A 27,547-nucleotide genomic window follows, 5' to 3' on the forward strand; every position below is an offset into this window, starting at 1 on the left:
ATCTGCCTCCAGTTCAGCATGGGCCAGACATCTAACTGTTAACACAGTTTTCCAGAAAAGCATTACAACCTTTGCCAAAGCCTATGTTTCAGAGACATACTGGCAAGATTGAGCTCCCCATGTTAAAGCTAATGTGAGTATGACCACCAGGCATGCTTGCCAGTGCAAGCATTCCTTTTCACTCCACAGTATTTAACCAGAACAGATAAGAAAACCTCTCTGATACACAGAATAGCACTTGAGAGAAGGCAAGAGACAGGGCTAGACTGAAGGAAACTGGAAGATGAGAAGAGAAAACCTATGCTAAAAATTGAAAGTGACTCTGCATTGACTATAAAAACTGATCCTAAGCAACGTGCAAAAGGAAAATAGCTCTAAAGAGGTACATAGTGTCAATTATGGCACTTCCCAACCTTCGCATCTTTGCTTTTGTAATTAGATTGCTTCTACTCTACGCCTGTGCTATAATCACCCAGGTTTTCTCTCACAGTAGAAAGGCATTGGGGTAGATTCTCCGCTCATGTAAATTGGCACAGTGCCATTGATTCTAGTGGAACTATGCCAATTTTCATCAGCTGCAAATCTGGACTATTCTTGTTAATTTACTTGTAAAGAAGCTCCCCCACATGCCTCTAATCATTTCCATTTTCCCTCTTGACCTTTTCTGTGTTTGGCATTGTCGGGTTTTTTTTTTTTTTTTTTTTTTTTTAATCTTAGAAACCTAGTGATAAAACGCTTTATTTTCTTTCATCAGCAAATTGGGATGTCATTAGTCATCACTTTCAGCCTTTCCTCCAAATATAGATTGACAATAGGGTGCAGCACATAAAGCTCTGTGCCACTGCAGACCCAGGTTGGTATATCTCCATGGCTCAGCGTGGTGCAGAAAGGGAAGCTCATACAGTAGTTGCACCACGTCTCAAGTAAAAAGATCTGTTTACTAGCAGTATTTTCCAAAATTAGCTGTACTGCTTCAGAATGAGAGGTGGCATATGCTTTCACTCACTGGCAGTTTAGAAGTGTCCACAACAATCCTATTCCTAGACGCTCCACTGATTGACTTAGTTTCCTGATGAAATAGGTTGCTTTCTATATTTGTTTTATTTGCATAATGTTAGTTATCAGATTCTTTTTTTCTACGATTAACTGTGTTACTAGATACAGTCTAAAACAACAGTCTAGTTTTTCGGGGTGTTTTTTTTTTCCTGGAAGTTAGCAATTCTTTAGCTCCTTCAGATTCCTAGGACGAATGCCATGTGTTCCAACCTCAAGTGTCACTTAATTCGTTGGTTATTACAAGCCCTGAATACACATCCCTACTTTTTGCAGCCTTTGTTGTTTGTAAATAGCAGCAGTAGGGTAGGTAGTTTCTTATGATCTGCTCAAGTTCTAAGCAACAAAAACACTTTGTTCCTGCACAAGATCTTTGTCCTTTCAGCTTGCTCCCTTTGTGCCATGGTGTCTCCTCATGTATTTCCTGTAATACTTTCAGCACAACGCATCGCAAAGAATTCTTCAGGCTCCCTGAAATTCATTAGAAATTAATTACCCTTATATTTGAGCTATGTGCCTTTGAAATCAGCATTAAAAACTTATTTATCGCACGTACCAAAAGTTGCATTCCAAGTTTTACAAAGCTCATAAGGTGTTTAGTTTATATTGTGCTGTGCATCATGCTGTGATATGGTATGGAATGATGTCACCCACCTTTAAGCACACTTGTCCTTACATTTTCCCTGGGGAAAAACAAACTGATTTTTGTTTTCTATTCTTTAGTGTTAAATTCACCCTGTTCAAAGTATTATTTAGCCTGGATAGTCTCTCAAGTTCCTATCCACTCTTAGAATCATAACATCATAGAATTACCAAGGTTGGAAAAGACCCACAGGATCACCCAGTCCAACCATCCACCCATCACCAATGGTTCTCACTAAACCATGTCCCACAACATCCAAACGTTCCTTGAACACCTGCAGGGTCCATCACCTTCCTGGGCAGCCCATTCCACTGCCTGACCACTCTTTCAGAGAAGTAGTATTTCCTAACATCCAGCCTGAACCTCCCATCGCACAGCTTGAAGCCATTCCCTCTAGTCCCATCATGAGTTACACGAGAGAAGAGGCCATTTCTAAATTGATCTTCCATATCCCAGTTTTTTCTTCTTATAGACTATACAGGTACAGAATATTGTACCTCACTGTTTTCAATATCTAACAGGTGATGCGTTATGTCTGAATTATCCTGATGCCAGACATCAAGCCTTACCCAGACATTATTCTATTAGTATTTGCAAATGGTATTACCTTACAGGAATGTTCCTCTTTCAAGTCCCCTTTGCTTTTCTGCAGCACAGCAGCAGCTGCTCACTATATCTCTTATTCTTGCACATATTTTGCAACAGTGAGAAATCTGAACAGCACTTAAGGAACCGGACATTTCCATCTAAAAATATAATGGGAAGAAAAATAGGAAGAAAGTTTTGTGCTGCCTATGCACTAAGCAAAGATAAGAAGTGCATGTCCTTCTTACTAGGTGTTGATGACAGTAAGAACTATAGGTTTGAAGTATCTTCACTTTTACAAGAACTCAAAAACTGGTAGGCTGTGCAGTGAAAAAAATATATATATATGGAAGTATTTCAGGCCTCAGCAAACGTTTTAAGAGTAGTTTGACCAACCTGGTCTGATCAGGTTTGCAACAAAAACAGGGGTGACGTGATGACAGTGTTAAGGTACCTTCTCAGACAGAAAATACCAGTTAATAAAAAGCCCTTTAGCCTAGCTGAGGAAGAGCAAATATCTACAGGCTGACGCCAGACAAATTCATATGAGATGCAATAAAGAATAACAGTGATAAGAACTGACCGCTCGAACAAACAGCACCCGCCACATTTTGAAGTTATAATCTTCAGAATCACACAGGCAACCATTCAAACAACGCCTTGGTTTTATAATTCTATGCCTTTTTGGCATTCATTTGTGAAACAGAAATTCTGTGAAACAGACTTTTAACCCACTGGTTTGTTACTCACAATATTAATTTCCCTAAAGATAAAGAAGGCAAAAGGCAAAATTTACATTAAATTTTGCATTAAATGAGAAGGGGGGGGAAAAAAAACAGGGAAAAAAAAAAGTGCTGTTTCAAATAGCATTTAACATTGAGAGAGAAAAAAAAAGGGGGGGGGGGGGGGGAGAAACACAAACACCAGAGCTGGAAGTATTAAAAGCACTCTCTGAAACCTCGGTGATGACAGTTTGAAGAAAGCAGCTTTTATGTGCTACTGAGCCCACCTCTACAATGTCTTTTAAATGCAACTGTTTACCTAGAAAATATAAGCAAGGGCCAGAATCTCGTCTAGAAGAGGCACCTTTTGATTGCAGACACTGAACTGAATCCTTAACTAATAAATTGTTCCACACCTTTGTCTGAAACAAGAAAAGCAAAGGTCTGCATTTTCTCACAAGAATGCACAAGCCCCCTCAAAAGCAATATGGTTTTCTACATCTAAGTCTCAGTATTTGTTGACTTAAAGAGTTTGTATGAATGACAATGCACATCACTGGTTTGTGACTTCTGTCATCTGTGCTACTGAGTGTACCTTAACTCAGATCAAAGTTGAAAGCTTCTAAAAAGATACACAAACCACAATGTGACAAATAGCATGCTTTGTTTGACACAGCAAACAAGAAATTACTTTCATCAGCCCAGGAAAAGAATCCTGTGTTTTCAGTGCTAATTCTGAAGACCGCAGTGATGGAACCAGGGCTTTACTTCATTCCCAAGGAATGAGAACCTCTTACAAGACAAACAGAGAGGAAGAGACATTATCGGAGCATTAAAAGCTGGCCATTGTATGAATTTGAGATTTGTATGTAGTAGACATTTGCAGAAAAATCAGCTTTTACCTAATTAAACTGATTTCCCACAAAATGGGAAATGTCTACATTAAGCAAATATTCATCTACTAACTGGAAATTACAGATCACAACATAAGTAGCACTTCACAGACGCATCCAAAACTGAGCACACATTCACAGCATTCCTCATTCTAATCGCACACACAGTTAATAAAGACAGCCACCAGAAATACTGCATAACAGGTGCTTAATATTGCCAAAGTTCTTCTCAGTGTATTCTGATAAAACATCCAAGAGGCTTTTATAAAAAAAAAAAAAAAAAAAAAAAAAACTACAGCCCTATAAATCCTCACCAATATGTGCACTATTGCGGGGCACAAGTTTTCGCTCCGCCACACGTTCAATAAAAATGAAAGGTCATGCATGAAATCACATCTGGCTTGGGATCTCATTTGTTCCCAAGCCGTACATACACAGATTCCCCTTTAAATTAAGCTCTTCCTCCCTGAGAAGGAAATAATATTTACTTAACAGAACAGGTTCTGAATTCAACTATAAACCAATGACAGCCTTCTCATTTACTTGAAAGGGCTTTAAACGAGAGCTAATAACATCTCGACTACCCTTAAAACCTACAGCTATGCTGCCTTCCCCCAGAGCTGGAAGCATATGCCTGGAAGTTAGCAGAAACTGACAGAAAGTGCAGAAAATAAACCCAGAGCACAGCAGTGAAAATACACAGTGTCTGTATGTATGCGCGTACAGAAGCATATTTATGCATGGGTTTATATGTGCGTTTAATATGTATGCAAAGAAATAGTAAATGAGGTAAAACTTCACCAACTTGAGAAAAAAAGAGCAGCTCCTGTACTTTCATAATTGGGGATGGCTGAGGTAGCTCTCTTAAAAGAAAAACACACAAAACACATCTTTAACTGGGCAGCTACAGAGCGGTGTGACACCATGTTCCTTGCTGAGTTACAAGCATGGCTCCCATGTGCACGTTGCTCAGAACTTGCCTTCCTCAGCCAGCAGAATTATTTCAAGCAGGGACTCCTCCTCAGTGCATTCCACCTCTGCCTTTTCAATGTTGATCAATTTCAAATACTTTCCATGCAGGCATGGCATTCCTTTCAAACACTGTACTTTTTTAATGCTCCTCCCACATAACAAAGCATCAAAACGCACTGCAGACAGCATCATGGTATAAAGCCCAGGTTTTAGTCTTGAAACCCATTCAATCCATCCAACCCATTCAAGATATCATCTCTCCCTGAAAAGTTCTTCTCATCCCATTGATGGCCAGGCCACCTGCCTCTGCTAATTAGCAGCACCCAGCTCAGGTGCAGCTCTACAAGAAGAAAATGGATTGGCTCCTCTGCTGGTCCACTTTGTGCTGCAAGACCAGAACCTGCTGAACCCGTGCCTTCATCCTTCACAAAAGCTTTATAACTCATTACACCATATGGTATCTCACATGAGTGCTGCTAACCTGTAGCTAAAACTTCCATTTTTCATAAATCTTCCTAAAAAGATTTCTCCAACTTTCATGCCTTCTGGGCAGACCCGTGATTTCAGCACTATTTAAAAACACAATTACATTTTCAAATAATACGCATAGATAAAAACAGATATCATCCATCACTTATTAGTCACCTTTAGAGCAGGCAGCGCGTTCATTATGTTAATGTTCTTCGAGTGTTTAAAGCAACCTTCTGCATTTTAAGTGGAGGCTCTCAGTAAAAGGTGGCACTTAATAAGAAATGGCAATTACTGAGGCATGCTGCTCTCCAGAAGACTGCAGTATGAATTTTAATTTATTTCTGGCCATGTATCAGCTGGGGCTAATGCAAACATTTCAGTTTAGAAGCAGCAGAAAGTACAGTAACAGCACAAACCAAAATAAAAGATGACACTAATCTTCTCTGAGTTTCAATTAAGGCCAAGCACCTTTGGATTAAAGGCTTATTTTAATGAAAAGCCTTAATTAAACATACATGTGTATAAAATCACCTTAATGAGGTATGACAGAAATGGAAAAGAAGGCAACATCTCTGCTTATTAGCAACTTTGAGAAACTCAGTAAAGGATTCAGGGAAGAAAAAGGAAAAGCAATACAGAAAAGATACAAGAATGCTAGACTAAGTTCAAGGATAATAAACAGTGAAGCCAAAATAAGTATACGAGAGAAGCATTTTTCAGTGTTTTTGTTTTAAAATTGATGCATAGCTAATGATTTTTCTGTAAATCAATAGATTTATTTTGCAGCTATTACAGCATTCATGCTTCCACATAAATTTTACACAGCACAAAAACAAGTTTTGTACTTTATTTGCTTGATAATATTTATTACTTAAAGTATCTTTAAAAGCATATATTATGAAGTCTGCCTTTATGATATTACTGAATCAGGTTTGATGTCAGGCAAACTTGCAAGTTCACTTTAAAAACTGCTATTTTATCTTTCTGTCCTCAGAAACAAAGGGTGATTTCATGTCATTATAGCCACTTCAGATGTTTTTTACATCTTCCCTTGCACTACACAGAGGTATTCTCATTTGCAGATTTGAATTTAAAGTAATTACTTATAATTACAGAGAAGAAATGCATCCAGTGGTTTAATCACTCCATTTATATGCTGCTCAAAGGGTTACTCACAGGACAACATCTCTGATTTCTCTTGGAAAATGTCACTTCCACAAGAAAATGATTTTTTTTAGGTCAGTAACGGTTAAGAAGGACTTTGAATGCTATTTAAAGCCAAAAGATTATTAAAATGGCACACCTGGACTTAAGGCAACATCTGTGCCTGTCCTCTGCTTGGGACTTAAAGGATCTGCAAGTGAGAATGCCAAGGGAAAGAACCAGTGAAATCCTATGCTCATGCTATGGGCTAAAAGTGCCTTTGCAGGGCTCTGGGCCAGAGAGGTGGACACCAGTGGTTACCACAGAGAAGGGCAATGCTTCTGGCTCAGGTCATCCTCCAAAGCCTAAAAAGTCCCACCGGCAGATATGTCCCATTGAACCACCACTTCATGCCAGGACTGAGGACAGGACACCAGGTGACAGGGGTCTTTGGTTTCACCTTTATGGATACAGCTCATCTATTCTCTTTGTATATATGCTATTTAATAACTCTACAGATTTTCCAAAAATTCAAGTCACCCAAAACGGCAATTGTGTTCTTTCTCTCAAAGCCACCAGTACGTAACTTCAAATGGGACAGCTTTGTTTTGGATAACAGGAGAAAATGTGAGTCTTTCACCCCACCCAACAAGAGACACGGCCACAACAACCACACTATCCAACTTAATGGTGTTTTTCAGGCTGCAGCCACTGGTGATTGAATTTATCCTCATTAGATTGTAGATAAACACCCCACTGGTGCTAACACAGCATTGTGTTAGCCGAGCACTTGGCTGAAGGCTGTGCATATCCAACAGTCCAGGTTCTCTGCCCCACCCAGGCCTTTCGTTGCCAGGCATTTCTGGCAACGTTTCTGTTCCTAGAGCCAACTGACTTTTGTAGTCCTGTCTGGAAATGATCGATGGAGCATCATCAGTTTTACAAGGTATGACTGCACGCCTTTGAAAGAAGGCAAAAGAGTGGGAAGAACTGTAGGAATAGGCAGATAAACCCATTACCTGCATAAAAATAATATATTCCTTTCGCTCCAAAAGTAATGCCTCCTATTTATTTACCCGGAAGATAAAACAAAGAGCCCAGTATCACTATTCGATAGAGAAAATCATCAGCTACAAAACACTAATTTTCAGCGTAGTCACCACCATTAGCTATGCATTTTTCCCAGTCATGAACAAGAGCCTGCATGCCACGCTCATGAAAATCTGCATGGCCATCCCGAGCGTGGCTTGTCTTTCACACTGCTGTTGTCACCGTTGAAACGCACCATCCACCCGCCTCGCTGATCTGACAGCCACTGTTCGGCCTCCATGAGCATTCAGCAAGGGCCAGTGAATGTCAGTGGGTGCCATTTTTTTCCGCCTGGAGGAATTCAATCACACACCTTTGCTTCATACTCATTTCTGTGTCAGATGCCATAGTGTCAGGCTGCCCCTCTGCTGCCATTTGTCACAAAGCAAAAAAAAGACATAGCAGAATAATGGCAGGAAGGTTCAATCTCTACTGCCATATCACCATCTCTGATGTTCCGGGCCAACAAAATAAAATAGGAGGCATTACTTTCAGAGCATCTCTCGTATTTAATGTTCTGGAAAACCACGTTAGCCCTTGGGATTGTTTTTAATTGAAGTGAAATGTGCTTGGGCACGCCAGACTTTTATAGTCCATGATGTGTTTATTGCATATAATAACTATGGACTCCGTAATTAAAACTGAAAAATTACTGCTATTTTATTTAATATAAATGACAAATGAAAGATATCATTTTACTTTTTATATGTTAAACCTGGGATGTGTCAGAGGCATCAATCTTAGACTGTAATTGTATGTTAGGCTTCAAGTAAGCGAGTTGCATGTGGATAAAAGACAAGTCAAAAACTTTGGCTAAGATTTCTTTTAATTTAGTATCACATATATCTTTTTAGATCGTTTGCAATAATAATTATGGAAACTTTTTTTCCTTGCTAGGGCCTCGCCTCTGAACGAGAGGGGATAGCAGTTTCTGCAGTTGCTTTGCAGGACCATATAATACACAGTCATGAGCTCCAAGATCTTTCGTTAGCAGATCCTTTTAAGTCAAGGTCAAGGCACAACTTGAACATTTACAGATGTGTGAAGAAAGAGATGGTCAAAGCAGTGGTAGATACTGGGCTACAAAGAATGAGCACTCATCGGAAGAATAAAGAAGATGATGAAAAGGAGTATGTTCTTGATCCCAGTCCTCCACGGCTAACGTTAGGTAAGCTTCTTTATGTTCTCATTTGTGAATTTTTTGTCTTTATTTACCATAACTAAAATGAGGTATCTAGACTTTCTACTGAATAAGGTAACTCAGTGCTAAACAGCATAAGTTCTCATTTTTCAATGTGTCAAAATCCGACCGTTTAGGCCGCCATGTGAATGGTCATTTAAGCAGTGAAATTGTCATTGGTGAAGCCACTTTAGCCACTGAATACAGCTTTAGAAATGTATTAAGATTTATTCTTCTTATGACAGTGAATGTAAAAAAGAGAAAAAAAAGAAAAAAAAAACCCAAAACTAAAGCATCTTGAGGAAGAAGAATTCTCCATTAAAGGTCAGGAAGTCCTTCGCACCATTTTAATATGCTTTACATATTGACTACTGGACTACTGTAACTTTCATTACCCTATATTCCCATCTTAAGCTAGGATACTGTGTTTATTTTGAAGATTGCAGTACGAATAAGATGATTCTTATGTCCTTTTGAAATGGTTTCTTTTATTCCTTATTCAGTAAAAAGACACTTGTGCTGTGTTAAACGCATCCTGTTAATATATACCCACCTTTACTCACAGTTAAAAAGGTTTGTTTTTACTATGGTCCTGGGGCTAAATCCAGGAAGAATTAACACCTGTAGCTAAATACCTTTTTCAAATTTAGAAACAAACACGCAACAAGATAAAAGTCACAGATGTGAGGGCTTGGAATGATGCCTGGTGAGAAAACTTACTTTTAAATAGCATTATAATAACGCACTTGTACAGCAGTGACAGATAATACTGCTTTAAAAAAAATAATCCAGAAATCCAAAGCCGTGAAGCATCTCAGCAGAGCAGGAGTCCAAATGTGCTTCCTAGCAATCCGTTTCCATTCTCTGCTTCCCTTTAAATGTTTCTACAGTGTTCTTGCCATGATCATCTCACCTCCATCCTTTTGGTTGTCTTCATTAGTCCTTTCTTAGACTTTCCAGCTCCACAATTTACAGTTTTAGACGTAGTGGATTTCATCATCATTAATAACTGTTTTATTTATTCTTTTTTATAAATATGCCTCGAGGCCTCTCTGAAGATCATGTTGCCTTTGCTGGAGGAGCTGTCATAGTAGTCCAAGCACTAAAGAGAACCATGTAAATCAGTGAGGCTCCATACAAGCACAGGCATCTGCCTTTTGGAATCAGCATGAGGTTGAGAGGGTAACTTAAGATAATACACAATAAGCGAGTGTAGCAAGCGTTTGGACAAAGGTAGTAAGACAAGGTGATTATTAGTATGTTTGCTTGGTTATACTTCTAAAGATGGGAGGGTTTTTTTCTTTGGTTCTGTTTGAAGAGGAATTTGAAAGAGGAGAGGATTCCGGGGGCAAAGCCAGCAGAGAGCTACTGGGGTTAACGCAAATACAAATAATGAGTGATTCTGGAAACTAAAGGTTGTGGTGAAAAAATGCAGACCAAGTGTGAGCATGTTCTCTGCAACTACAAGACAAAGTATTTTCTCCTTAAATCCCAGCACTGACTGAGAGATCCTGCATGAATGTTTGTGCAACTGATTCCAAAGAATGTGCTGAAAGATTTTAAGAAGTCATTGCCATTGTGTCTGTGTTTGCTTATTAGTATTTTCACCTGTAATCTCTCATTAATGTGTAATGCTTGTGTCAAACTTTCTCTTTTTAAGAACTCTTCACTTTAAACCTTTAAGTTGTGAAGCAACTTTGAAAATGTAATTTAATGCATTTTTTTCTTCTTGAGTTTGTAGGCAATCAAACAACCTCCGAGGGTTCAGTCATTAAATTTTTCTCAACGGGGGCTGGTGTCCTAAAAGCTAATTGTAAGGGCTTAGAGGTTATTGTATGTAATTACTTTGCTAATGTTCGTTTTAGGATAAATAAATCAGTTGTAAAGTGAGTGTGTCAGGAAGCAGGTTGGGCTTCTGAACAGTGCATAAGGATGAAAACTCTTGGATCTCTTGAGCTGTGATAAATGTAGGCTTTCGTTACTTATATTTATTCCAAGTGCTGCTTCAAAAATATCTTCACAGAACCTTTTACATCAATCACATATCACTTCTTCTGTGTCCTGCTGCCAGTTTTCCTTCATCAACTGTGTTGTGTAATAGCTTTCCTTCTAAACACCTGTGTAACCTGTCCCTCACAAATATCCCATCTGGTTTATATTATTTAGGCGTTAAGTTTTGCCTCCACTCTCTTCCTATTTGGCAGCTTTAATCATCTTTTTGTGAAAGGTTTTAATAAGCTTTCTTTAATTTCTTTAATTTCTTTAATTTTCTTTCGTTCCGGTCACGTACAAAAGGCTTCCCCAATGCCATCACATTGTCTTCTCTAAAACAGTTTCTGACCACAGTGATTGGAAGAAAATAAAGGGCTGGCATTTTTATTCTGTGATACTGTCTTTCACACTGTGACTGGTTTGCTGTGTATCCAGATTCTGTCATTGTAAAGACTGTCCACATGTGTCTATTGGACTATCCACATAGGATCCTCTTTTCTTACTCATCCACTGATACTCTTAGATACCACTGTCAGGCGAAACTTGATGTATGTTTCTAGTAAAAATAAGATATGAAATCAAATTTGTTGGGTGTCTTTGAAGGATGTTCTCTGCTATAAGGAAGCTTTATGCCAACAGTTGGTTGGATCTGCTCTGTGGTACAAGCGAAAGCTTTGGCCCTTTCCCATCTACAACCAAAGCTCTCTACCTGGCATCATCACTTTACATTCTACTATTTAATACATCTCTTCTTTGCTGATTTTAGCAAATATGATGGATGCCCCATCGTGGACTCGTGTTTTGGGTTATTTCACAGACCTCAGACATTCCTCCACTGTCTTCATTCAGTCCACAGAAGTTTCCTCTGCTCTTCAAAATGACATAGGTCTGTTCTTTACTGTACCAATTAGCATCTTATTTTTAATACTGAGATACTGATCCTGGCCTATATCCCATATGTGGGGAAAATACTGTACAGGGTTTTATCCTGTGATTTGTTGTTCTTACTGTCTGCAGCTCAGAAATTAGGACTAGTTGAGCCCCCTTCCCTGCCACTGACTGCTGAAGAATGGGCAAAAATAAAACAGAGATCCATACAGCATGGAGATTCCATCCAGCCCTGTGCAATATGCAAGGAAGAGTTTGCGCTTCAGCCTCAGGTACGTGTGTAACTGTGGACTACACCATTGTATTTAGCTAAGATTTTCCAGAGTGACTCCTAAAAGTCACCAGCTGGAGAAACAGAAGAAAGAACTGAGAGGTTCAACTTTAAGATGCCATTTAGTATTTAGCAGCTGTACATTGCTATGTTGACCAACTCTGAAGTACTTTGCAAGTGGGATGGTAGAGGAAGGTTGGTAGTGTTTGTTCACTGATGTGGTTATGACAGTAGTGGAAAAGGTAATCAGCAGTTTGATTTTGCAGAGCAATTATAGGCAGTGTTTTGCTCCATTTAAACTCCCATTAGATACAAACATTGGCTTTGTTAATCAAAATTGTAAATACACACTAATTAATCAATGTAAGTTACATTTTGTTTTCTCATAAGTTCTATTACTTTGTGGTTTAATTCAGTAGTTATTTCCATTTGGAAAATGGAAGTAAGTGTGCTCTTAATACCATTCAGTCTCTTACTTATCTGAGCATTTCTTCAGATACCATTTTACCTTGGTGTCTATTCAATGCCACGCATGCAGTGTGAGCACATACATCGTGCTTTGTTAGAGCCTCTCATGTATCATCTTGAAAATGTGAAGCGAAGGGGACAAGTGACTGACTGAAGAGGAGTGCTGCTCTCACAAACCTTAGATGGAAGGGTTTTGCTTCCTTGTACATGAACACTAACTGTAGGTGTGCAGTTGTCCAAAGACAGGTGGGATGGATCTGGCAAAAGGCCGTTCTACCCTAGAAGTCTAAAGCTGGACAAGAGAGAGCAAAAGACAGCAGTAATTAAGAAGGTTACTTTAGATTTGGCACAAAAAGGGAAATGCCTCTGGAATTCTTTTTTTGTCCTCAGAATTTCTGTTAGCTTTCCTCCCTCAAGGGAAAAAAAGCCACTGTATCTGAAAGCTTTCCCTTCAGCTGGCTGCTAGCCATTAATCCTTTTGTGTTTGCCAGCTCAATAGTGCACACTACTTATTCTGGTTTCCACTCCTTTTCCAATTTTCCCTTCCTCTAAAAGCCAACTGCTGTTTTTGTCCAACTCTATCTTTTGTCAGGATGGAGATCATCAGCATTTGGTGGGAATTTAGGTCAGATAAAGGTGAAGTTTTCTTGTAGCCTGTGAACACGCTTCCTCTTTTCTTGTTGTTTTTTCCATCTTTTTGTGTATTTTGATGTTGTTTTTTTTTTAAATGTATGGAATGCTGCAATTGATTTATATCACTTCTTGAACTTTTATGTTTTTATGGGGAAGGGGGAAAAAAATCACCTTTCATTTTAAATACTTGCTCCATAACATTTTGCTCTAGTAAAGAGCAGTTGGCATCTCACTTTCTGCCACTCAATGTATTGTTAACACCAAATTCACGTATTGGTTTAAGCAGTAATTTATTAAGTAATTCCTACAGAAGACTGATGTTATCTTTACCAGAAAGAATGCACTGGTCACCAGAAGAGGGTGATGAGCTTTCAGGCAGTCAGGATTTTCCTTGTTGTCAATATTTTTTACTTTTCAGCTTTTAGAATGGATTAAAGATAGTTTTCTCTGTTTTTTTCTTTGTAAAACAGGTGTTGCTTTCATGTTCCCATGTATTCCATAAAGTGAGTATGTTTTTATTTAATAATTCAGGCATATGGTATGTGTTTTAAATTACTTAAGTGAATATCTCAATGAATTAATGTAATCGTCTTAAAAAGGAACTTTAATTCCACATTCTTAAGATAAGAAATATAATTTAAAACTATTGAATGATGAGGTTCTTTATTCCATTGCATTGTCTCTTTATAACCATATGGGAAAACATAGTTTGTAACTGAGTTACATATACCAAACAAGAGCAGTCTAACTCAAAAAAAAAATCATGAGAACATACATAGATTTACATTTTTTTTTTAGCATTTTAGTTATAAAAATACGTATTTTGTATGCTGTTCATGGGTTGCTGAATAAACGTTTTTTTACATTCTAACCTCTTTCATCCTTTCCAGTGATATCGAATACGTAGTAAATAATTGCAAATATTTTTTCAGGCATGCCTGAAAGCCTTTGAAAAATTTACGGGCAAAAAGTCTTGTCCTATGTGCAGGAAAAAGCAGTATCAGACCAGAGTGATACATGACGGGGCCCGCTTGTATAAAATAAAGTGTGCCATCAGGTAAGCCTTGCTTCTGCTAGAGATGCCATCACTGGGCCATATTTATTTCTAAATAAAGTTCTGAATTTGTCCAAATTTTAATAGGAAACTAGACAGAAGAAATGAACAGTAAAATAATGTAAATTTAAGCTTCCTCTCGAGCAACCTTGTTTCTTACAGAATTCAAGCCTCCTGGAGGGGATACGTTGTTAGAAAATGGTATAAAGACTTGAGAAAAACAGTGCCTCCTAAAGACAGCAAACTAAGGAAGCAGTTTTTTGAGGAAAAGGTACATTACATTTGCTTCTTTGGTCCATTCTTTGATCTGATTCAGCTCCCTTAAGTCTAAACTCTTGAGCATCAGCTCTCTACCTTTTCATTTACTCCTTGTCACTCATATCAAGCAAGCAGCACTCAAAACACTCTGTTAGTCTCCTCATCCCACCCTATTTTCAAGGTAAAAGCAGGGAAAACAATTAAAATTCTTAAGGTCTACCTTAATATATAATATACTATATATTGTTCTGGTTTGTACAACAAGGCTTTTTCTGAGTCTCTGTACTTCCTTCCTCTTTGTGATTAGTCACAGTAATCTGTTTTCTTTGAGGGGGTACGGTTTAGTAAGAGGAGAAATTAATTAATTCATAAACAATCGTGACTTCTTTGCACTGTCAGTGTTTCTTCACATGGCACTGAACTGGGTAGCTCCATTCTGTAGATTTGCTCTTCTCCAGCTTCTGCTCTAACCCAACTCAGGCTGATAATGGCAGGTCCTTCAGCACTGGAGGTGGATTGGATGGAGGGTGCATAAACATTTGTGACTGGAAGAAGTGAATAAATACTTCTGTAGACTGTGACTCAAGTACCATGATAAGAACAGACAACAGAAACAGATTTTTCTGCGTGGAGGACTTTGGGAACAAAGTCTTCTGCCTCTTCCTCAACAAGGCTACCCACTTCCTACTGCCATCCTTAGTTACATACCCTGTCTCAGTAAAGGGAAGCCGAAGAACATTTCTAAATATGCTGAAAGCTCCAGCTGAGCATTGCCTGTCAAAATTTCTCTCAGCTGAGTACAGATGTGTACAGCAGCTGTCATTAAGCTACCCACAGAGAGTTAGTTTGTAGAGCCCCTACCTTAGAGAACTTCTTTTTAGGGGTAAACAAACTGATCAAAACTCTTCTGTTTCATCAGATGATTGTAAACCATAGGATAAGATTTAGCATAGATTTCACGTATCATTCACAGCACTGGGAAATCAGTCTCATACGTAACATTTTAGGATTTGCAGGGAACAAACTGGATGCTACTTTTTCACTTTCACTTACAAATAAATTTACAAAGTTGTCACACACGGATTCATGGAATCAGAGAATCACAGAATGGCCTGGGTTGAAAAGGACCACAACGATCATCCAGTTTCAAACCCCCTGCTATGTACAGGGTCGCCAACCAGCAGACCAGGCTGCCCAGAGCCACATCCAGCCTGGCCTTGAATGCCTCCAGGGATGGGGCATCTACCAGATGATCAATGAGTTTTCCTGGAGTTAGCTCTTACACATTTAAGTGCTAGTCAAAGAAAACACTGAAGAAATGTTTCACAAGAATCCATCCATTTCCAGACGCTAAAAAGCTTTTCTAAAATAAATTTTGCCCCCCCCAAAATGGTGGCGCTTTTAAAATGTCACCTCCTAAATGTTAACATAATCAAACAACACCTCAAGTGGAAAAAAAATCAGATTTTTAATAATCCTGCCTCTTCAGGAAGAATCACAAAGGCTAAATGCCAAGTTTCACGCTCTTAAATAAATACCACAAAATAAAAAATGAAGTCTGAAATATCACTACTAGAAGAACGTACATTACTTATTCCGCTGTGATATGGTAGCCCTTATTACACCTATGATTAAAATTTCTAATAACTCAGATCAAAGGGGATACAAAAGGTCAGAAACCAAAGCGTGCTACTTTTTAGCACTACTGCACGCAGAAACGGGGCGTTGCTTCAGCATACGAGGTAGCGAATTTCTTTGATCCTATCCATAAATGTCACTTGTGCACGTCATTTAATTGCAGCATAGCCTTTTATTGGTGCAATTAAATCTTTTCAGACGCATTACATTATCTCCAGCTTTGCTAAATGTGTTGACCGTTGTTTAGGAAGCTGGGTAAGTCACTGTGAGATGGGGTGGCTGGCTTTAGGTTCGTCCTCCCCTCCCATGTGATTTCTCCCAACAATTTTAATTTAAATCTCACCAAACAGTATAATGGTCCTAAAATTTGTTTAGTCGTTTGACTTCCTTTATCACATGGAGATGGTAAACATTCTGTTGCTAACTTGAAGTGGCTCCAAGCAGCCAAACGAGGAGGATATTAAACCAGTAAAAGCTTATCAACTGATTCATTGATATGCTGTAAATTCCAGCCTTTTCATTTTACTTTTGAGGGTTGCCATAAGTCAACACATTAGTAAGCAATTTGCTGACACTGGATCACTTTAAAAGGCTTCCCTGTGGACAAAGTTCACGCCGGTGCTTTGTTTCATCGTTTTGTTTTATCATAGCCTTGTGCTGCCCTACAGATGACTGAAGCAGTTTTGCGTACCGACAGAGTATTTCAAACCCTCCGCTTGTGCTTTGCTATTCATGTTTTAAGAAGTCACAGACGAAATAGAGGTATGGCATTTTCAGAAATAAATTCAGTTAGTTTCAGATCTAGAAAAAAAAAAATGACTGGGTTTTACACAGCAGAACTTAATATTTAAATCCTAGAACTTAATAATTAAATCCTAGAATTAACATTAAGATTAACAAATGATATGAAGTTCTCATTACTTTCTGTTTATTTGGATAGCACAGATTTGCCAGTTAACATAAATTTGGGGTTCTATTTTAGTTACGATTTTTTCCTTCACAACCCTAGGCTTTATTTGCTGATCGATGGGATATGGGTTGGGTCAGGCCATGCTGCAGGAAGTACAGGAGCAGCTCAAAGCAGATAGCGTCTTAGCAGCAGGGAACTTAGTAGAATGCCCTCCTCATAGGCAGGAAAAGAATTTTCCTCTCCCTCCTTTACAGTGACTGCGCAAAGAAGCTCATGAGGGGACTCTCAGGATCACTTAGTGAAATGGGGTAGAGAAGCACATGTGCACACTCAGGGAAGAAATGGAGCTTCTCCCTGCTGAGGGAAAAGGAACAAACAGCGCAGCACGGGAAGAAAGGGGACACTACTCACTTTAATGCAGCTCCAGCTGCTTTCTCTGCCTCCCGCTTGCAGCTCTCGTTGGTTAATTTCCCTTAGCAGTCAATCTAATCATCCCACAGTGCACAGAGATAGGCCGGGTCCTGGAACTGACCACACGCTGATTGTGCTGCTCTCAGATTCACAGAAATTGACACTGGGTCAGGGATGAGTTAAAATGCAGTTGTTTTTCCCCAAGTTTTGTGTCCTGAGAGGCTCACAGAGGAAGTTAAAGCATCTTCATGGCTGCTCTGGCTTTCAGTTACATCGCCTCAGCTTTCTAACAAAAACAGTTCCAGCCTGTTCATGTTTGACACTGACATAAATGAAGATCGAGCAGAAATCAGAATGAAAAGCATTTTCATCTGGATCAACTTTTACTTGATGCAGAACAGAAACTGGGAATTACGTAAGGCTTTGGTGTAACCTTAGGCCTGGCTGGATGGGGCCCTGGGTAGCCCGCTCTAGTATTAGATATGGAGGTTGGCGGGGGGGTTGGAGCTTGATGATCCTTGAAGTCCCTTCCAACCCAAGCCATTCTATGATTCTATGATCTTATCCTATACCATCCGAAGTCAAGTTTTAAAATGAAGTCAGAGAGAGCAGGTAATGTTACCGTGTGAAGCAGGTCTAGTTTTTGAATTTAGGTGACAGCAGCTCAGATTAACCAGTGACATTCCTAGTAATCTTCATTGAATATAGATTTACATCAAACCATTAAAGACATACCAATACACTGCGCTGTAATCAGCTTATTTTGTGTCTCAGTTACAGCAGCATCCTGGAGAAGGGTTGTGGTGGGATCTTTGTTCGTCTCTTTCTGCACACGTACCACTGAAGGTCACTGTTCACATGGGATAGCACTAGAATTTTTTTCTTTCTTGTCAGCGAGCCATCACGGAGGAAGCACAAGAACATCCATCCAACCTTTGCCAGATATAAAACGTCTCCTACAAAGTATAGAAAGTTCTGCTGCTTTTCAAATCACATTATGATTTAAATACACTCTGCGGGAGGCCTCAGAAGGATTTTGTTTTCAGTTAGCTACACGAAGTTAATACATCAGCACTACCTTGCACTGGTAACTAAGGCTGACTGGTGCTAACATGCGGATACATCCTTTCAACACACTGCTGTGCTTGAGATCATTCTTGAACACAATAAGACATAATAGGTCTGAGTTATCAGTGGATCAAACTAAGAAAGAATAACTAAATTGATAACTAAAAAAGAATAAAACATCATCAAGAACCAACAGGCTTCTCTTGTGTTACAGGTTTTGGTACTTCTTATCTGCCCTCTTCTAATGTTTGTCTTCTTCAAGTCTCTAATGAGAAACACTACAGCTTTCAGTGGAAAACATTCTCATCCTTGCACATTACGTGAATGTACATATATATACACATGTATATATATATACATATATATATAAAAAACATCAACTGCTATTTCATTTTTAGAAGGAAACGGGAAACTGAAAGCTCGAAAACTAAATGCTAAGCAAGCTTTTCAGATACTTCTGTGGTTGGTTGGTTTTTGTCAGCAGTTGGTCAGTTGTTTTTTGTTGTTGTTTGGATTTTTCTCTTTTGTTGTTTATTATTTATGTAGCCATTGGATTTGGCTTCTTGCTTCCATCAGGTCTAAAAGAATTCACTTTGAATATTCTATCATATGCTATGGTCACTTTTAGCAGTTATAAGGGGAGGGCATCTTGGTGTGAAAAACTGCCCCAAATTAAAATGATACAGTAAGAAGGTATTCAGGTACTGACCTAACAACAGCTGCTATTACCCCCACCCCACACTTCCCATCCCCTCCTCCCTGAAAAATGGCTCCGTTTTCCAATTAAGTTTCCAATCTAACAGCAATCCATTTTCTTTTCAGGTGCAACAGATCAACAATCGGCTGCTGAGTACTTATGACATAGACCTAGATGATTTTCTTTCCAAGATAGATTCTTCTATAGCTGTGTGTCGGGGTGCATTTCAGCAGCTGGAAGGAGAAGAAATACTCCTCAGTGAAAACGACTGGGAGAAGATCCAGATGCAGGTTGGCTGCCTTTTGTTGTTGTTGTTTAAGAACTCCACATTTATCGGCTTTTACACTCTTTAAAGGCACAGCAGTCTCCAGCACGATTGAGATTTTTATAGGGCACAGAGAAGTTATGTTTTTTAATATAACCTATTCTAAATCAGGAACATTTAACCAGTTTTTATATTTCAGAGGTCTCCTTTTACTTCAGCAGCATCTCTCCTCTTTCAATTAAAGAGTCCAAGGAGACTGCAGACAAAATTGAGTCCAAATGTTGTTCATTTGTAAAGATACACCAGTCATAAAGCTTGAACGGTTTAATTAGTAATTGTATTGATACATTTACACTGCTTCACTACTGTAGAGGTTTTTCTGTTGTTTTTACTTAGGCATTTCGGCAGGAGATAGTTGACTGTCCTATCTGCATCATGCCACTCAGCCCTACTGCTCACCCTGCCTGCAAACTGTTTTCACCGCAGACTGTTCTGCTTTCTTGTTCACATTTATTTCACCATACCTGTCTTGAAGCGTTTGAAGAGTTTTCCTTGGGATTGCAACACATTTGCCCTTTGTGCCGCTCGTATTACCAAAAGAAGGTCCTCAAGTGTTGATATCCACAGCTCAGTGAAGTACCTCCTAGCAGAACACAGATGACAACGCATGTGCATCTTCCTAACTTGGGAACATCTTAAGATCCAGACCTTTCAAGTAATTTTTTCCCCATTATCCTTTACCATTGTGGTTTTATGCCTGATATTTGGAAGCACAGACTCCCACTCACAAGATCAGTACTGCCACTGGGGTCACTGCAAGAAACACATTTTCCTTCAGCCAAGCTTGCCAACCAGAACCCCGGCTGCTGCTTCTGCTTGAACAACTGTGACCAATTCCAGTTTGCTGTTTGCAAATAAGAAATGACCCTCAAAGACTGAGGATCACTTCAGAACCTCTGAGAACTATGGAACCAGTCAGCACTCACCTTTTTTCAGCAGGAATAAAAATATGCTTATGACTTTTCAGCTGTACATTGCTGAAAGCAATTCAGGTCACCACATGTAACTTATGAGTCTGAGCACAAAGACCATCTCATAGAAGCTACAACAAAAGAATCATAAAAGTAACAAGAAAGATCATTTTGCACAAAAAGGCAATGGTCAATTAGCTATTCAAATGGAGAGCTTTCGAGTAATGCTGACAAGATCAGATTGTGTCAAGCATCAACTGAGGTGGTCATCACATCTCTAGGTACATGCGTTTAAAGACTTGAGCTAGAAGAGACAAATATTCTGATAAGAATTCCTTTGGTAAGAGGTGTTCTAGAGAGGACAGCATCAAACTGCTGAGAGAACTAGGGAGGTCACTTGTTAAATAGAAGACAAAGGGAAATACAGCCTTTGAGCCTTGGAAATGCTCATACAAGCAGAAGAGTTGTCTTGCTTACTGTGGATACTTGAGAACCAAATTAAAGCTTAACACATAGCAAGGGCCACTTACACTTCACATTTAGGAAAGCTTGGACAGTTAAACAATATATCATCAGACAGCACAGAAGTCACAGGTTTTCCTGGTATTTAACCTGTATCTTAGAAACTAACATAGGTATTTTTGATCCTGTGCAGTTGAATGGCTCAGATGCCTGCAGGTCCTTTCCAAATGCACAATGCTTGGACTTCTTTTAAAGAAAACAGCACTGAAGTCTCCAGTGGGACCGTTTCAAAGAGTTGAAGAACCCTCACGTTATTAATACATAAGAATTGCACTTCAGTCATACTGTTAACATCACACAATCAGGATACTCTTCTATGAAGAATCCTCACTTGCGTGGAGTGCTGGGATTAATCACACACTTGTTTTAAGAGCAGGGCTGCCATACCCGAGTGTACACGATATATGGTATGTGATGGAGATTCAAGCTTTGTTGTTGTTGTAGGAGAATCTCAAAAATACATTAAATGCAGGAAGGATGGAAGGGAATGCAGCTATTCACGCCAACTACTGACAGAACCATTTAGAATGCTTGGAATGCCACAGGTCCTCCTCATTGATTTAAATAATTGAATCAAAACCCCACTACGAATCACACTTTATTGAAAACACAGTAAAAATGAAAACAAAAAACACTTCTTCCTACAAAACACTGAATGTAACATTTCAGACAATGGGGAAAAAAGAAACTACAACCACGGCTTTTCACACACACAAAAAAGTCAACCTGACCAAGTCTCAGCAAGAATTATTTTCATCAAGTTTTGTAACAGCAAAGCATCCGCAACTGAGAACACTGTAAAACACACTCCTGGATGACCTAAAATACTCTAAGAAGAGTTTGGTGGGGAGAAGGTATTCATACAGAATATTGTTCTGTTTGCATTAGCATGGAGAACGTCATTTTTCAACCAGGTTTTACCTTGGTCCAACATACAACCATGTGAAAGAAAAGCTGTTGCTCAAGACTACAGACTCTACAAGGCCTTAAGCACAAACTGGGCCAACAAAGTACGACTAAATCCATCCGCCATCACTCAGGTTCGCACACAGTTAAGATTGTGCAATTGTTTTCAATTTAGAAGAACTAAGACCAATCTAAACGAGTAACACTACAGTAAAAAATCCAGAAGTGCACGAGGGGGAAGGACCTGCTGCCATTCTTACAGTGACAGCAGTAGCAACACCAAGAGGAGCACTCATTCAGGACTGTACTCTTATGGACACACCAGCATAGGGCACTTGAAGGTGACCAGGAGTGATGGATGACAAGCAGCACCCAGGTACTCTCATCTCCTCAGTGGGGATTTTAGAGACAGTGCCTTTCAGAGTAACGCATGTTTTTTTTACACATCCGTTACATTCACAACACAGCTGCATTTCTTCATGGTCATTTCACATGGAGGTCTGAAATGTTCATACGTCAGTTCCTTCACAAGAACAGCCTTCTGCATGATCTCCAATCAATGGTACAAAGAAGTTACTACTTCACCTGAAAAGCAGGTAGGTTGCCTCGCATTACTGGAAGCTAAAAGCATGACTAAAGCATTTCCATCTCACTCCAAATTCAGACCTCTTGGTAAACTCTTAGAGCAGCCATACTCTAATGACAGGACTGTTTTAATGGAACCCAGTAGTAGAAAACAGATGAAGTGCAAATGAATGAATAAATACTAATATGTTTGTAACAGAAGAGCATCATCGCTGCATTTCCAGTGGTGCTCACTCTATATAAATGGACTTGAAAAGATGTTAATAACCAACAATTAAGGCCAAGTTTAGCACAGTTTCATCAGCACTTGAACTTCATCAACTTAAGAATTTAAAATAAGGATTTTCTCTGATGTTCAATTCTAAAGATCAACTAGGAGAAGGATGGAAGAGCCAGGAGATGGTCAGCATAGAGGTCAGCTACAGCCTTCTTCCCAACTTTTCTGCTCCAGCTTCCTAAAATCGTTGTGCCCAGTGGGGATTCTGGAAGTCACACTCAGTCCTAATTTCACACAAGATGCAAACAACTCCTTCCCATGGTTTTGACTGCAGACTCTGAGAACATCAATCACAAGTGATCCAAAAACACAGCAACTAGAACTGTGTAGCAGATGGACAACCCGTGGGCCAATCTCCTCATGCCTAGAACAAAGGAGGAGCACCACAGCTTCTTTGGGCAGTGTTAGACTTCGTCTGAAGGAAGGGCACTGGGCAAGGCAGGAAGAGGTGGCAGAGGTTATCACCAGCTGCAGATGTCACCTGCACACCAGGTTAGTCTGGAATCCACATCAAAGCAGGCCAGGGGACAGCTGTCAGCTCCGACTGCTCTCTTGATGAGTTCAAAAGCAGAAATTTTTAGCGTTCAAATGATATTAATGCAACTTGAACAGATTGCTTGTTAAGCATCAGCAGTACAATTAACAGCACAAGATTCTAGGCCCTGAAAGATACAGGTGAGAAGTGTCAGGTAGATTTGCATCCTTAGATAACCTTTAGCATTGTTTCAAGTTAGCACTAAAATGAAAAAAATACCAACAGGAAGGGCATGGGGACCTTACAGCCTGAGCTGAAGCATTTAAAGGTTCACAGTTCATATAACCTTTTTAATCAAACAAAACAAAGTTATTTCTTCTTAAAGAGGTTATTCAATTGGCTGTAGTGTGCTGTCCCTACAGAAATGACTTCACCTACATAAATAATTAAATTAAAATTCAGAGTATGCATAAAACAGTAGGATTTAGCTGGACTCCTGCACTTGGCATTCCCAGTTATACATGCTGCTTAAATACAGATGCATAACACACAATACTTTACTGCCTGAGCCCACCAAGTTTCTGAAGGAGGGGGACAAGAAGGGAGAATGTAGGCCATCCTTAACAAATTCTAAGCCACATGGATGGGATTGCTCTTTGCTTTTTACCTTCTTCCTGTACATTAGAGGGTAAATTTGTTACAGAAAGGGCCAGCTTGTCCTTCCTATGCAGCAGTGAGCCCAGCTGAGCTGCTACTGCAGACATGGGTGAGGAACAGAAGAGACTGCTGTAGCCCTCTCACGGCTGTCGCTCCTGGTGGCACACATCAGTTACACGGAGGAGAACACGTCCCTCTGCAGCACTGCATGCATCCATCCCACTCAGCACAGGGCTGCACAAGGTTCTGCCCACACACACAGCTGCCCCCCTCGAGGTGGTACTTCGGAACCAGACAAGGAGAGCAACTTGTCAAATCCTTTAATTTCTATGACACCGTAAAGCAGTCAACAGGGAAAAAGACAGTGGAGGAGCGGGGCCAAAGATGAACGTCACATTACAAACAGTAAACAAAGCTTCCTACGAATGCAAAAACTGTTACTGTACAGTAACCAATACTGCTATTTATCATCTTAAGGTGTTAAGTATCGCCAGTGTGCTTTATATTTAGAAACCCCACGATATTACAGCTCTGCCACTGTACTTAATATTGTGCTACCAACACAGAATAAAGCTAAGAAATGGCTGATCTAAAACACCTAATTTACATCTATTTTTTTGGTCTTGCGTGGTATCTAGTTGAAGATGGAAGCATTTATGTGCTTTTTGCCTCCTAAGAAGTGAGGCAGATGTTAATGTTACTAAGATCAGTTGTATATACCTTGAAGGTATAGACCACCTGACTCTACATGAGTCAAAATACTAGGAATGCATCATCATATCCATTAATGAATTACCAGTTGCGTGTATTTAAGTGACCATGTGCTTCTGTGAAAAGTATACAGTGACCTGTATCTTACACACAGGATACTTGAAAGTACCATTGGCTCTGTAAGGAGTTCTGCATAAGCATGTCATTTTCAAGGCCAAACATATAATGCAGACAGTGTTACAATATAAACAGTTGGTTTTTAAACAAAACACTGTCACTAACTGCAAAGGGTAGATCTGAATTGCTTATCCACCATGGAAACCACACAGTGTCCTTAAGCATCTGTCATATTCCAGTGTAAAATATTCTCTTACAGGCTTTACCCACGCATCTCTTTGACTACAGAATGCAGAAGGGGTGGGAGCAGGCACGTTTGTAACATTCACTTTGAAACAGTTTTCAAGTTTTGCCTGAACCTCACAGGCTCATCAGCAAGAGCTGCCTCTGATCAGCTTAATTGTTCAACTTGCTCTCAGAAGCCCCATGCACCTCAGAAGCCCATCTCTTCCTGCCTTCTTGGATCACTGATGCTGGGACAAACCTCTCTGAAACGTTCTGTCTCTAGTGAGAGAAGTGTGAAAACCAAGACTTATGTTGGTGCACCCTCAAATCCATTCAAAGACCATACTCATATAACTGTCAAAGTTGCAACAGAAATTAACAAAGCCAACTAGCCTCACTCGCAGCTCACCTGCCCCATTAAGACACTAGGACAACTTTGGTCATACTATCACTTATGTGGACAAGTGGATACATTTCATATGCCTTTAGCTATAATGATAACACATAAGGCTGCAAGCTCTGAGAATACCTGAATTATGCCCCTAATAAAAAAAAAACTCCCTGTGTTTAAAATGTAAACATTCTCAAACAAATTCTAATTATAGCTCCCTGTTCTTGGCTGAGGAACTGACTCAGAAAACCTTTCTCACTAAAAGAGCATTCAACAACAGAAAGAGATGCTTGTAAATCTTAGTAAAATCAAGCAATTTTACTTTAAGTCCTCCAAGACTCAGTACAACACATCAACAGTCAGTTTAATAAGCCTTGAATTCATACTAATCACACAAAAAGTAACTCCAGCATATTTGCTACAGCAGTATTTACATTACGCCCCAGTTCAAGTCAGAAAAGGCAGCCTGCAAAAAAAAAAAACCAAGAAATTCTCAGGTAAACTGGAGCTTGATTTTTGAAACTGTCTACGAAAACAAAGAAAAAAAACAACTCTCACATTCACACACACACACCTGTAAGTCTACAGCCCAGTGCAGCCATCTCAGTAGATGCCACCCAACAGCTTCTCTAACAGGGTTTATCTTAGAACCCCACTGGAGAGTTAATTGTCACAGCCTGATCACACTCAAGACCTCAAACCACAGACAGACATACTTCAGTTTAACAGGAACCAGAATAACCAGGAACATTAACTGACCCACTACATACAGGGCACATACTGAAGTTGTCCTCATTCCGATCCATTTGAACATTACCTGTAACATAGCAGCACAAAAATGCAACTAGAGTTTGAACAGCTGGGGTTTTGTTGGTGGGTGCTGGTTTTGCCTTTTCTATGTTTCTTTTTTATTATTATTACTATAGACCGCTAATAGGATTCCTAAGGCAGCAGTGATGCTAAGAAAAATGACACTGCACTCACTGATGCCATTCTGAATGTAAGGCCTCTGGGCAGTTAAATTTTAACATCACAAAAATTTGTACTACCAAGCTTGAACACACAAGCTTTACTTACCAAACCACCTACGCCATCTCTATAAGCTTAGAATTTAATTTATGGTATCTACACATGTAGTCCTATATACATGTTTGTGTGTACATTAAAAAAACAGGCTAGTGAAAGATACAGGATTATGCCACTGAACAGAAATCCTCATAACTACAGTATAAATTCAGAGAAATAATTTACTTCAAATTAAAGAAGACTTAAAAAAAAACCTGCAACCACAGCCTCCTAGCCTTGTGCTACTTGCATGGGTTACAAGTACTGCTTACACACAGGAGTTCATACAGAATTTTACAGGGATGTACTTGGAAGGGTGAGTGACCTCCACGGTACAACATCATTACAGAATTGTAAGAGCTGTGACATGGGGTCTATGCAGCTTTTTTTTTTTCCAAAGCACACTAGGCTCAGATTTAACACTGAAGTTAACCTTCATTGTGTTGCTCACTATTTAATTAGACACTGCCTGACTACCAGTAAAGCAACCTGGCATTTACAGCTGGGAACAGAGAACTGAAAACGTCGGCCTTCCAAGAAAGCTTCATGCTATCAGCCAACCGAGTCCAACATGAACTGTGGGTCTCTACCAGTAACTTTCTTTTTTAAAACAATTTTAGTGGAACTGCTTATCTACTGTCAAGGATGCCCACTCTAAGTAGCTTGCATTTCCAGTAAGGGTCATACTGGGCTTCAAGTGTACCCTTTTTTAAAAAAAAACAAAGTCCCAAAGTTATTCTTTACAACTGTTTGCATTACTCAGGAGGTACTGTGCATTCAGAGTGTCGCAGGTTTGTATCTAAAGATATGAGACTGTCAATAAAAAGAAATTAATTATTCTCTTCAGCTTCCAGTCTTCAAGGCACCTCCTGCATTAACTTACTGGGAAATAAACAAGCAGACCAAAAGTTAACTGGAAAGAGAAGAATCTGATACAGCTAAGTTCCTCAGAAGCACACAGCATCGAGAAATGAGACAAGGCTGGACCCAGATTATCAACAGAAGAACAATATAAAAACACTGATGAGATGACGGGAATGCCATGAGGTTGATGTTTTCAGCTCTGTTGATTGCAGGTGATTGTCAATCACAGTGTTTTCTGATGCCCATTTGCAGACGGCTTTGTCTCTGAGTCTCTTGGATTGTTCGACAGATGAAGTTTATCTAGTCCTGAAAAACATTACACAATAAGGAAAAAATGAGATTCCTCTGAATTTCATGTGCATACTATTCAGATAAATACATACAAACTAAACACTGCTTCAAACTAAGCACTCTCTGAAATGAACTATGCAACTTCTCTTAAACTATTTTAGCATAAAAATCAATGGATAGATTTAC

General features: G+C 39.4%; 2 protein-coding genes across 8 annotated transcripts in view; one reads left to right on the forward strand and one right to left on the reverse strand.

Moving 5' to 3' along the window:
• Positions 1 to 7,320: 7,320 nt before the first annotated feature.
• RNF32 (ring finger protein 32) lies at positions 7,321 to 20,328 on the forward strand. Of its 3 annotated transcripts, XR_005857393.1 has the most exons (9): positions 7,321 to 7,428; positions 8,469 to 8,739; positions 11,761 to 11,903; positions 13,474 to 13,506; positions 13,936 to 14,060; positions 14,220 to 14,328; positions 16,604 to 16,715; positions 19,165 to 19,329; positions 19,701 to 19,882. XR_005857393.1 is itself a non-coding variant. In XM_001233775.5 (8 exons), the coding sequence occupies exons 1-8, from the start codon at positions 7,405 to 7,407 to the stop codon at positions 19,920 to 19,922; spliced, it is 1,092 nt and encodes a 363-aa protein (XP_001233776.2). In that variant the 5' UTR covers positions 7,321 to 7,404; the 3' UTR covers positions 19,923 to 20,328. The 3 variants fall into 3 exon arrangements, 2 of the variants coding, with proteins under 2 accessions (XP_001233776.2, XP_040551550.1); XM_001233775.5 differs by lacking the exon at positions 16,604 to 16,715 and having other exon boundaries at positions 19,701 to 20,328; XM_040695616.1 differs by lacking the exons at positions 7,321 to 7,428; positions 8,469 to 8,739; positions 16,604 to 16,715 and adding an exon at positions 11,485 to 11,629 and having other exon boundaries at positions 19,701 to 20,328.
• A 1,054-nt stretch (positions 20,329 to 21,382) lies between these two features.
• The window catches only part of LMBR1 (limb development membrane protein 1), a 65,718-nt gene continuing 59,553 nt past the window's right edge, over positions 21,383 to 27,547 (reverse strand). For all 5 annotated transcript variants that reach the window (XM_046917138.1, XM_046917134.1, XM_046917136.1 and 2 more), the window contains one exon: positions 21,383 to 27,376. In XM_046917138.1, coding sequence (XP_046773094.1) covers positions 27,294 to 27,376 — 83 coding nt within the window. In that variant the 3' untranslated portion in view covers positions 21,383 to 27,293. The remainder of the gene's footprint in view (positions 27,377 to 27,547) is intronic.

The sequence above is a fragment of the Gallus gallus genome, chromosome 2, assembly GCF_016699485.2.
Source record: "Gallus gallus isolate bGalGal1 chromosome 2, bGalGal1.mat.broiler.GRCg7b, whole genome shotgun sequence".
Taxonomy (NCBI): domain Eukaryota; kingdom Metazoa; phylum Chordata; class Aves; order Galliformes; family Phasianidae; genus Gallus; species Gallus gallus.